Source organism: Atta cephalotes (genome assembly GCF_000143395.1).
Source record: "Atta cephalotes unplaced genomic scaffold scaffold00019, whole genome shotgun sequence".
Lineage (NCBI taxonomy): Eukaryota > Metazoa > Arthropoda > Insecta > Hymenoptera > Formicidae > Atta > Atta cephalotes.
Genome location: NW_012130083.1, coordinates 3,214,968 through 3,228,455, shown reverse-complemented (window position 1 = coordinate 3,228,455; position 13,488 = coordinate 3,214,968). Strand labels below are relative to the sequence as shown.

Below are 13,488 nucleotides of genomic sequence, written 5' to 3'. Positions count from 1 at the left end.
TACACATATATATATATATATATATATATATATATATATATATATATACATATACGTATAATTTTTCATCAAATCAATCTTTTCTAACGTATATTATATTTTTATTTTATATTTTAACAAAATGAAACTAAAAAATTAAAGCGATATTACTTTTATCAATCGAGTTTTAAATCTTGCATTGATTGCTGTATTTGCTAAATGAGATATTACGCTGTGTAAATTCCTTTTTGATAACATATCAATACTTAGAAAACTTATTTACTGAGTACTTAACTGACATCTTTTCACTCTAATCGATATATAGGAGAAACTAAGAAAATCTAAAAAAAAATCTGGCAAAGTTAAAATTTTGCATTTATGTTATCTTTTTAATAAATGCTGTTGGTATATTTTTGATGAATTTTATAATTAATTTCTTCTTAAGATGAAAAAACATGCAGGGAGGAAAGATTCTGAAAATCATCGAGCAGTCTCTCTTCAAGTCTCTTTGCAATTTCTCTCAAATCCCATCTTCCATCTTGTTCACAGGTCTGCGGGGTCCATAGGCGCGCGATCGGCACCCAGCACGCCCTTACAAGCCACTCCCGAAGCCGGGGGCCAACAATCGATCAGCGGGTCTCAACTCACCGTGGCCGGCGCTAGCTATCCTCAGCCTCCGAGGAGTCCTAGTCACGCGGCCTTGAAATGTAATGACAGGTGAGGTTCCGCTCTGTCGTAAAGCTCACTCGACGCCGCTGCGCTTGCCGCAACGCACATTTATGACCATGAACCTGATATGCGATATTTCTTGTACGAAACGAAGTATTGATATCTCCGGCGTTTCAATATTTTTCTGTACGTATTACGTATAGTTTTAAAATTGGCGCGTGCATAAATGTTATATATTATATTATTATACACTTTCTAATAAACAAATTGGAAACTAAATAGGGAAAACTGGGGAAAACTGGGTTTCGAAATAAATATTTATTTTAAGTAAAAGGATTGTAGATACAACACATATAAGTAATGTGATGACATAGTAAAGTTAATAAAAAATGCTTTATCTCTTTTTGAATAATTAAAATATTATAATATTTGTAAATAAATGAAATATTGAAATCAATGTACTTATCTATTTCATTTATTTAAAAAGCGAGACAGCTTATGCTTTATAATTATTGTACGTAGCAGGAAATTGACCAATATTCTGCTGATGATATTCTGTTGGTAAGAACGATAAATAATTTTCTACACGAATTTTTAATTAACGTTATTGATATCATTTTTAATATTATTGTCAACTTTGCTTCCGCAAGTCAAATTTGCGCATAAAATAGAGTGCGTTATCGATTCTTGGAAATTATCACTGAGCAACGAAGTGATAATATCACATCTGTATACGAATTGCAGAAGAGTAAGAAGGGAGAGAGGAAGAGAGTGCGAGAGAGGAGAGAGAGAGAGAGAGAGAGAGAGAGAGAGATTATAATAAAAAGTGAGAGATGCGAAGTGACGTGTTATATGCTTTCGTGATAAGACCATATAATTAACTTGTTTGTTTGTGTACTGGGAAATATGTTTCTTGAGATAGCTGCCACATCATAACTATCGAATGCCGCTGATAACTGCATTTATTTATGGCATTCAAATATTATTACGGCACACTTGCCGTGATAATATTAGCGAGGTCAGATCACTCTTTTGTCGGCGTAACTTAAACAGAAGATTCATAAAGGAAATAATTTTAGAAATGTATGCAATTAATCATTTTTTTTTATTTCAGATTAAAAAAAGAAGAATAACTTGTTTTTAATCTGGAATGTATCTAAGTTATAGAATTATTTTGTTATAAAGTAAATAATTTATTAAAGAACATACACAAGGAGCTGATAATTGTAAAAAGTTAAAAAATAAAAAGTTCTTTTTTCTCACAGAGAAGTATGTGTGAGAAGTATCGTTAGATTAGATTAAAGTAATTGAGGTATTTACACTGCAGAAGTCAGAAAAAATAGAAGAAGTAGGGATAATTCACTACTTTGTTATATTAGTATTGTGTTATGATTTTAGTAATATATATATATATGTACAACAAAAATACAAGGATTTCACAAATTTTTTTTTAATATAAAAAATAAGTATTTCGGATTCCTAATATTTTTTTTCATAATAGACAATAGTACAAAATTTTTTTTACTAGTATACTTTTTTACTTAGTAAATAATACCTGATAAATTAGATTTTTGTTAAGTGCGACCTATATCTATACTGGAGTTACTCTATGAATTAATTGTATAATTAGATACATCTGTTTTTAATACATCATACATTTTGTTACGTAATACACTTTGTTTTTTTTTATGAAATGTTTATTAAAAATGGAATCGATGAAATAGAGTCGATTTTAATAGATAATACAAGATTTGAAAAACCAGACTTTTCTCTCTCGTGCATTAAAAAGGAGCAATTTGCAAGCAGAACATTGATATAGGCCGACATTATCGCATGTTTAACGTTAAATACCACGGAGTTAGACAGCACTTGTAGCGTTAAATCACGTTGAGAATAGAATTGTATTTTGAAACAGTTCAATCGTATGGGAATGTTTTGCGTTCTTTCTTACAATAGCCGCTCCATGCATGCTATTCGTAAACGGTTATTACAGTACAAAGCATAACGTCGCGCGTATTATCTGGGCAAAATTGTCTTTTATAACTAAACCGTCTTGCTATAAAGTGTAAATATTTTGTTGTTTAATTAATCTTGACAATATTTTTGCAATTCTTCTTAAATAAAATTAAAAGAATCTTTTTTTGTGAAAAGTATAATAATATTTCTCCCGTAAAGTTTTTTTGTAAAAAATTGTATATCATAAAATGAAAATTTTTTTGTAAAATTTCTACTTCTCTCTAAGAAAATTTTGTTATGCAAATAATTTTTTTTTATTAAAAGAATAATATTCACAATTTTTACAAATCCGATTTAATTAATTGAAACCTTTTAATTATAAAAAAAATTCACTTTTTATTTTTCTATTTTTTCTAGTTATCTTAATTCTGACGAAAGAAACAAAAATTACAGATAAATATTGTTTACGATTCGTTTTTACGCTCAGTAAAAACTCATTCTCATTAATATTCATTCTGATGTGTAAAAACTATATATTCCTCATCTACATATATTCTACAGAAGTAATTATATCTCTCACAAAGAGAAGACTTACTAGCGGTCAGTTCTGATAACCATGATATAGATTACAAATGTTCTGTATACAATCGCATGTGACATATATCATGAGAGATAATCCTAAAAAAAAAATCATACAAGTGAGAGAGACGTGCAATATGTCACGGATCTTATTGAACGGACAAAGATGTAGTAAAGAAAAACATTTTTCCATTTTTCCTGTCGCGCCTCGTACACGTTTTCGCGGGATTATTTGCCATTATGAAACTCTCGCCTGTATTCCTGAAACTTCGCGCCGATATTCCAGCTTTCGCGAATCTTATCACACTCGAAAGTTCTATCTGCCATGTTTATCTCGTCGCTTATTATCATCGAATCCGCTTATTACATCCGTCATCATGTGACTTTTTTTTGTTCGTTTCGGTTCCGGCGAGCCTCTTAATCGAGCGAGATGGCACAACGGCCGCTCCAGACAGTCTCCCACGTGTTATCATTGCCGCCGGCAGCGGATTGTTAAGCCACGGATCGTGAACCAGTTACGCGTTACGCTACGCTTCGGACGGGTCATCTTCACGTGCGAAAATCGCACGGTACACGTCGCGATCGGGAAGATGAATCGGTGATTATTTAGATTGAATCATTTGAATACTTTTGAATTTCTCTGCAAAACAGTATTCTCTAATGAACAAAATAAAAATCTTATCTTGTTGTAATTAATTTTATTGTAAGAAAGAGAAGACTATTTATTTATATTTTTTATACTTTTAAATATTCTCTGAACTCGAATATTTGAGTTCTAGAAGAATATGTGGATTTAGACATTACGAAGGTATAAATTTCTGTGAATTATTTATAATTTACTTTAAATAATTATTTATTTATTTATTAATAATTTTATTTAAATTATTTTATTAAATTGGCGAAAAATGTGAAGAATTTAAAAAAATTTTAAATCTACTTTTTACAAACAAAAAATGTAGATTTCGATGTAGTAATTTGACTTATAAATTTTGTTACATTCTCTTCAATACTTGAAAGAAACAATAATTTGAATAAAAGCTAATCTCGTTCGTGTTTAAAAATAATTTAGATGGAGTAATTAAAATAAAATAAATATTTTATCTATCCAGTTTGTGTTGCAATTTTCAAAGGTGAAGGCTTTCGTATTTTTCAACGATACGTAAGTTTTGTCACTATCACCATTTCAACGCGAAATTGTGGTTCGAACTACAAACTGTGTCAATAAAAGAGCATGCGCATGAGATTGTTTGAATTTTTAAAACGCGAAAAACGAAGTGCAATAAAAAATTCGACGATGGGGACACGAGTGGAGTGTGGCAACGATTTGTGGAGTATTTCCATTACAGGAAAAAGAAACAGGACAATCTCCGAACAAATCAACTCCAACATGTTAGCAATGATTATTTTTGTTTGCTTATTTATTTGTAATATAGTTTAAGATAAGACGTAGAAGAGTAATACAATATTATTTTTAAGCTTTAATAGAGGATAAGATATAATATAATAATAAGAAGATTGTGTGTGTGATTTTGTTTCCTCGAAAATCGAAATTTTCCTTTATAACTTTATTTTTAATTTATAGTTTTTAATTTATAATTCTATTCTCTAGACTAAATGTCTTGACAATTTTTTAAGCGTCAAATTAAATTGAAAATAAAGTTAATTACAGATTCATTAAAAAATGAAGTTTTAAATCTCGCAAGGTTTGTCACAAATAATTATCGCACAAATTATTATTAAGACAATAATTTAATTATTGTCTAGTAAAGATTTTTTTTAATCTCAAACATTCTGCGTTTTATACGAATGTAGTGACGATACACAAAAACGGTGTTATGTAACATGTTAAACAACATCGTCGGTCCATGTTTTGATATAATGTATAGAAAAAGATAACTTTCACACACATAGTGTTACTGTTCTGACCTCTAAAAAGATCAATGACTTTTCGGACTTTTCGATATCTTTTTCTTTCAACTAGCAAATAATTGTAGAGAATAATTTCTAATTATATATCATTCGAATTTATTAAATTTAGATACAATAACATATTAAATTTAGATTCGTAAGCAAAACATCAGTATATTTATAATATATTTTTGAGGATGTAAGGCATTTTTAATGTAATGAAATTAAACGCAATAGCGTAAAAAGGGAAATGTTTTAATTAATCTTTTTCGTGAAAATTTCACGCATGAATAAGTTGATCTGTACGTACAATTTTATTTCATAATATGTATAATATAGATATGTCAGAGAAATATGTCTGGATTATGATTACTATTCTAAAACTTACGTTTGTAATTAAAATTATTGTTACGTACGTAAATTTTATCTTTATTATTATAACAATGTTCTAATTATATTATTTTTTACAACTACTATTATAGTTACAATATTATTATAATATTATTACAATATTATTACAATATTATTACAATATATTATTACAATATTATTATCTAATTCTTAATGTAATTTTTGTCTCAATAATTATTTTATATTTTAAACAAATACTTAATTTTTTTAGTTTAGAATATTTTCGATTTTAATCATACGATCGGATGACGAATTTTTTTCGTACTTAAAAGTTAAATACATTCTCGCGTAATATTTAATATCTATCGGTAAAAATTCCCTTATATATTTTTATTTATTTTTCTTTTTTCAGTCACCTTTCAAAACCACTGAGTAGGAGTACTCCATCGATGGCAGCTGGCGGCGTGCAAACTCCAGCAAAGGTTAGCAGAACCTCGAGGTCGTCGCCGACTACCAGCAGCGCGAGACAGAAGAAGTTCCATAGGCACTTCAGTCAGGTACAGATACCTTTAAGTGGTACATAAATTTTCTTAAGGTTTACGACAGAGTATTAATACGAGATAGTACGAGAAGATAGTACGAGAACGCCCTGCAGATGTTGTTCTTTCAATAACACAACTTGTTTAATTCGGATCCATTATCATGTTGCGATAGTTATTTAATCTTCATCCGACGTAGATAGTGTTTTAACTTCTCCGGACGTAGGATATAAACGCATACGTCAATGCACGCCTCTACGTGCAGTATAAAAATACTTCCCCTCATCTGTTGGTGAACTTCACAGAGACAAAAGTCCCAGGTGTTTGATAAAAGGATAAATTATTAAATGCACAAATTATTAAAATATATTGGGATGTACATTATATCACATTATATTAATTATTATAGCAATAGCTTAATTAATTATATTAATTATTATATATTAATATAAGCTTTGCGTTTATGTCGATTGACGAATGCACAATAGCTTGCGTCTCACACACACAAGTGAAATTATTAATGAATGCGAGTTTGGCGCAATAGAGAGAGCTTCTTGATTAACGTTTAATGGATCTTTTATAAACAAGGATCGTGTATCACTTGAAACAGAGCGTCTGTCAGAGCGAAAATGTCATGCACTCTGTATCTATATAAGCAACAACACAAGTACATGCTTGAAATGAGCTGTCCCGAGTATGACAAATGAATAAAGTTCTTAAAAAGGAATTTGAATGCTAGAAAATGAAATCTTGATTCGGACACTTACAATAAAAGTGAAAAACGTTTCGGATTATTCACTGTAAAATCGTATTTTTGAATGTTGAAAGAGTGTGCCAGAACTTTTCAGATTTTTTTAGAATCCAAAAACACAATTAGGCACTAGTGGTCCGATTTGGCCGGCTAAAAAAGCAGTGAAGAAAAACGTTGTACCACGAGAAGAATTAATTTTTATTTTGCGTTGTTCTATCCATAAATCGACACAAATTCGATTTTATCAGTTATAGGAAAAGAATTTTGCTGTAGCATCTAAAAATTAAGTTAGATATAGATCTGATAATAATTTGTAAAAAATTCAAGATGAGTAGATAATACAAAAAATTGTGACATTTTAGCAGTTTAAGCATTCTACATAATTATTTTTAAATTTGTGTCTATCTAAACTTTTAATTCATTTTAATAAAATCATTCTTTTCGAGTAGTATTTTACAAAAATTCACGCGAATGGACAAAGTAATAGAATCTTTTAGAGGAAAGATTCTATTTGCATTTCACCGCTTCAGTGAAAGAGCAGTACCGACCTAATGGATAGTCGTCGAAATTTCGCTATCAGGTGGCCGAGGATGAGCGTGTACTGAATTACTACAGCTGTGCGCTGGTAGGCGACATCCTGCTACAGGGTCACCTATACATCACGCCCAACTACTTCGCATTCTACAGCAATGTGTTTGGCTACGTGACGAAGCTGCTGATACCAACGGTGTCGGTGTTGAAGATCAGCAAGGAGAAGACGGCGAAAATCATACCAAATGCGGTGGCAGTGGCTACTGAAGAAGAACGCCACGTCTTCTGCTCACTGCTCTCACGCGATTCTACCTACAAATTGATGAAGCAGGTTTGGGACGCGGCGATGGAGCCGCAAACAACGGTAGATGTGTTGCCAGAGATTGACACCGACACGAAGCGTCTCGCGCCAGACGACGTCGACGATGATTCGAGTGTATCCGAGAGTGGTACTGATATCACGCAACCAATCGTCTGCACCACCGATCCCGACGGTGCTCCTGAGATCCTCAATGCGCCAAATTTGGCACCCCCCAGGTAGTCTTTCTATTTCGTATCCGTATAATTAAGAATGTATTGCACATATTTTCTAACAAATTTTTAAAATTAAATTATACATTTTTCTATATTGTATTTAAAAGTATATAAAGAGTTTAGCGACAATTTAGAGTCTGGATAAAAAATTATTTCAATAAAAAGTAGACATGTTAAAAAATAAAGTAAAATATGAGAAAAGTTTCATTTTAACTTTAAAATTGTATTGTTAAATTTATTTTAAATTATATTATAATATAAATATTAACATTATTGATCATTTCATAAGTATATAACATTTATTTTTACACGGAAAGTATAAATTTTCAATTCCAAAATTTCCAATTGTTTGCACAGACTGTATACATCCTTAAAAAAAGAAACATATAAATAAAAAAAATTGATTAGTTTAATTAATCAATCGGTGAAATTATTTTTACGCGAATTAATTTTAGCTGAATTAATTTAGATGAAATAATTAAAAATTTAACAAAAATGAGATTAAATCATGTGGGATATAAAATAAAGTATAATTTTATTTCCTTTCTTGTAACAACAAAAAAGATTTAAATAATCTTATCGAATCTATTCTCACAATTAGTTCATAGCTTTGTGAAATATGACACATTGGATTCGTTTTCGCAATTGTCATTTATTTCATTTATTTTTATCTTTCTATTTTTATCTTTCTTTTCAGACTGGAGACAGCAGTATTAACAAAGACGCTGACACCGAGCAAATCCGACAGGCTGAGATCTTTATTTACCAATGGATTGAAACCTGGCATGGTGATAACGATACTGGTAGCTCTCTTGGCAGTTCTTTACGTATCGGCGGCTCTAATGATGATGCGTATTGACAGGCTGCACACCGCTTATTTAAACCATCCCCTCGTCTCACCGGAACGTTTCACGCAAGATCGATTGTTGCACTATCTTAATACGAATCTAGATCAAATAGTGAAGGTAAATTATCTTACTTATTACTGATTACATTATAAATTTTACATTATATTATCAGAATAAAGTGCAAATTTAAATAATGACATTATTATAATGAAGTTTTTGATTTTAGCAAATAAATTATATTTTCTAATTTAATGCGTGCACATTAAATAATTATTAAAATAAATAAGATTTATTACATTGAATTAAAGATATAAGATTTAAAAAAAAATAATTACAAATGTGTGTATATGTGATGATATTTGATCTCGATATTTAAAATAATTTTTTAGTTCTAAATTAAATGATAATTGAAATAAATTAATTAAATTGATTTAAATAAGATATTTTTTTTATTATTCTAAAACATAACTACACAAGTTAGAAATGTATATTTATTTTTATATTTTTGTATATCTTTACAAGATAGATAAATGTATGAGTAATTTTTGTTAAGTAGTATATAATTATGTATCGCGCCAGGTGTTCGAATTTTATCGCGATAATTGAAATCACAGATAATCGAAGTAGATCAAGTGTATGATTGATGAAATTATTTAATCGCATAGTCTAAGTAATTAACTGTGTCATATGTACTTGTGATACGAAAGAATATATTTGTTTATAGGTGCGGCAGAGTCTGCAGACGCTATCGCAGCAGTTTGTAACGATGAGCCGAGGTGGTAGCCAGACAGGATCGGCCGGTGGCGTGGTGGAACCGGAAGATGCACCGAGTTAGCCCTCGACGATAGGACTCGATTTAATTCAGCCAAAAAATGACACGAAGCCCCGTCGCCCTACTGGCGCACGTAGCATTACCTCGTGAACAGCGACGCTGTCGCCTATCGTTGTCATTGTCTTCGTCGTTGCTGCGCTACTCGTCGATGATCGTTTCTATGCGTAGATCATCGCGCGATCATCTCTCCGAATAGGAATTATTGTCGTTTTAGAACCTAGACTTCCGTGGAAGTTTAGAGAGGCAGCTGTCTCGTAAAACGAGAGCTCTCGAGCTCATCCTGAGCGCGTATCTTTCTCGAGCGAATTTTAAAGAACCTCGAGCGCCCGCGTGAGCCGTATTTGCGGATTATATGTTGTTTTAACGGAAACATACACATATGGATAAATATACCTCAGACATACATATATAAACAATATATGCATACGAAGAAAGCGAAGATACGAAGGTAAGTAAAATGGCGAGCGAAAGGGTTTTTGCTTTCTTTTTTCTTTTTAAACTAGTCACGCGCGTACCTAAACCCTGGGGTACGACAAAAGAAATAGAATGAATAAAAAATGGTATATGTATATATACATATAGTATATATCTACAGTTATATATACATATAAAGTATCTATACATACAGATAGATTAACAATGCATATTTCGCGCGATTACTTGTTCGTTAATTATGTATTTCGAGCTAGTCGAGCACTACTCACAGCTGATATATATATATTAACAATATATTAACAAGATCAACACTCTATTATATAGCATCACAATTGGATTATCTTGATGTAGCGCGTAATACACGCGCCGAGCGATAATACTTCATGGATGAAGTGTTTACCGAAATATAATAGAATTCGCTTTCCTTATTCGCCATTAGCTCTTTCAGTACCTGCCTTAAATCTGCATTTAATAATGATATAAAAATTTAATAAAATTATTCTACGATGCGTCCCATGTTAATTCCCGTCACGTTCTCGATGTCTCATGAGTCTCAATGAGACTGTAGGATTTAATTTTCTCCGCCGTCACTAAATAAAATTATGATGAAATGTTATATGGAGACAATTCGTGACGTTCTATGTTAAGCAAAAATACAGATCTGAATGTTGAAGAAATATGATTTCTTTAAAGTTTGAAGTTTTATTAAACTTAAAAGAATATATGTGGAGTTTTCTCTGTTATGCAAAATAGATTCTTCAATTAGTAAAGTTTTCAATTTCTCAATAACTTTGCTAATCGAAGAAAAATGTGACTTTGTAGTTATTTGCTAATAATTTTAATGTGACATTTAAATGATTCTCGATGTCTTTACAGACTGTAGCATAAAACTAAACTATACTATATTACAAATAGAAAAGGGGTTTTTGACAAATTTAAATGAGAGTTGAAAAGAATGAAGAGATTCTTGCCTAAATATTAATGTTTGCATATTTGTATCTTGCAACGAGCGTAAGAGGGTGTTTACTTAATGACAGTTAAAGTTAAGTGAAATATATGATGAACGCCGGCTGTAAAATTGCATTGAATTAATACGTGAAAGGTGCTAATATCTCTTAAACATTTAGTTTGGTACTGAAAGAGTTAAATTGCGCAGCTCGGATGGACCTGGAAATACAAGAGAAAGGAAGAAAGAGAAGAGAGAGAGAGAGAGAGAGAGAGAGAGAGAGAGAGAGAATTCTCTTGTGCGTGACTATTCCTATTATATGATTGATTCTGGAAGTAAATGACGGCATATATCTTCTGGATTTGATCATGCGACTCGTTTGTATCGAAAGTGACTCAATTTTGAAAGTTTGTCAAAATTTTGAGAATCTTGAAACATATAAGGGCATCGATTTGTTGTGTCTTACTTAATTCATTTATGCTTAATTGACTTACTTTAATTGTTAATAATTTATTTGCTTATTAATAATTTATTTGATATAAAGCATTAAACTTAATTAAAGGATTAGACGTGATGTTATTTATGATTAAATGTTTGTAATGTTTTGTAATTATTTATTTGAAAAATGTTTTTATACAAAAAGGAAAGTTATTTTTTTTAATTATTTTTAGTTGAGCGAATTTTTGTAAATTGTATTAATAAAAAAATTGTGTATATTGAAGTTTCTTGCCATATATTGATTTGATTAAATTACAGGTAGAGAAATAATTAATTCCGGCATAAATGAATTAAGTTTGTGACGTTTCGAAACTTAACACTTGCCGCATTTTCGAGACGAACGGCTCGCACGCGAAAATGCTCGCGAAATATTTTATTTATGTTCATTTCTATTGATATAGTTTAACTTTAATCTCGGTTTAATTTATCTTTAGCTTTTTCTCAGAACTAAAGAGAGATAAAAAGTAAATTAAACCGAGATTAAAGTCAATTTATATTGGTACGCATAGAAACGGGCAATATTCGAATAAATTCCGTAATAATTGTATTTTTCGGAACGAGGAATGTTTAAAGAAAAAAAATGTTATTACATTTGCGATTATAATGGGAGATGAGAGAGGATGGAGGTTGACTGTGATAATAGGATCGCGAATGCGTGCTCTCAGAAGCACGATCGCGTTTAATTCTTTATTGCGCAAATCTTTGTTTCCGTAAAATAAAGAAAAGAATGTTATCTTTAAGGAAAAAAAAGAAAACATGAGAAATGCGGTTTGTATGATATGTACGGTGCAGTGAGGAGATCGTTTTTATGATTTTTGCTAACTTTGGAAAAAAGAAAAAAAGCAACGTTTGTAAACGCGATCGTTCTTCTTCGAGTTCAATATGGAATCTAAGAGAAGTGCTGTTATATTAATTAGCTATATTTATAAGAATGTAAAGAGAGAAAGAAAGAAGAAAGATAATCCCTTAAACGTTGTTTTCTATATCGGTATATTGTTTAATAATTAATTATACTGATGGGATATACAAACGGTATTTCGGTATTACTTTAAGTTTCGATCTTTTACTGGACATTACCATTATTGTTACATTTCTATTATCTATTGACTACGTTGAATACGTTATTGTACTCGCACAGGCAACGAGGCGAGATAATGATCGAACGCGATCGAATTGGGAACTTGTTTATTCTCTTCTAATTATTCCTCTCGAAAAAATTGTGAAAACACGGGATGGGGCAAGCAGTATATCTTTCGCGTATTCGGATTCGAAAACACGACTCAACTTCACGTGCGACGAATATTTACGTCAACGTGAGAACGTACGCGAGATAAGTTTGACCGTAAATAGAAATGTATCGACCGACACGTGTCATTACTAACGACTCGTTAAGAGGCGAAAGCATTCTGATACATGCGTCTAGTAAATGCGAGCACACGCACGAGAAGCAGATCTGTAAATCGCTTTGCCGGAGAACTTTCAAACGGGATTTTGCGAACTCGATCTATTGTACATAATATGGTGAACCCCTGGAATTTATAAATATGATCTTTCGATCCACATCGCATACACGGAAATATTAATTTTGAGATGTTTTGTCATCCGGGTAATAAAATAGATTAGCCGTTTCCGATGTCTAGGAAGAATAAAGGAGCCGTCTGTGTAAAAAAGGGAGAATTGAAATGAGCAAACAGTAATTAATTAGGTGTGGAAAAAAAGTTACATCTAACGGGAAAAACGCCACGAACTTTTTCCCACACCTAATATATTCCACGAAATTGAAATTGAAATTTCGGGAAATAAATCTGTTGACTATTTTTTATTCGTTCAGGACCTATTGTTGGATGAGATTGCTTCTTTTCGAGTACAGATAATTAAATAAGAATATTTTTTCAAGATCATTATTTAAGACTTAACAAACAAGAAGAAAAAGAATGAATAGATATTAAAAGATCGTTTATTAGTTTTGATTTTGATAAACAAGTAGCACAATGCATTTGAATGTTTTATATCCAAAAAATAAGAAGAAAGAAAATAAAATTCTTAGAGTATTCATTTTATTAATTTATTTTTACGTAGCGATAAATTTAATCTGAGGAAGCAATCTCATATCGGAAATTAACAGCGATTGG

General features: G+C 31.1%; 1 protein-coding gene across 1 annotated transcript in view; it reads left to right on the top strand.

The window, feature by feature from the left end:
- The window catches only part of LOC105619038 (GRAM domain-containing protein 2-like), a 27,955-nt gene extending 18,475 nt beyond the window's left edge, over positions 1 to 9,480 (top strand). The window contains exons 2-6 of the mRNA XM_012200567.1: positions 529 to 696; positions 5,855 to 5,999; positions 7,313 to 7,800; positions 8,495 to 8,762; positions 9,370 to 9,480. Of these exons, the coding sequence (XP_012055957.1) occupies positions 529 to 696; positions 5,855 to 5,999; positions 7,313 to 7,800; positions 8,495 to 8,762; positions 9,370 to 9,480 (1,180 nt within the window). The remainder of the gene's footprint in view (positions 1 to 528; positions 697 to 5,854; positions 6,000 to 7,312; positions 7,801 to 8,494; positions 8,763 to 9,369) is intronic.
- The last annotated feature ends 4,008 nt before the right edge of the window (positions 9,481 to 13,488 follow it).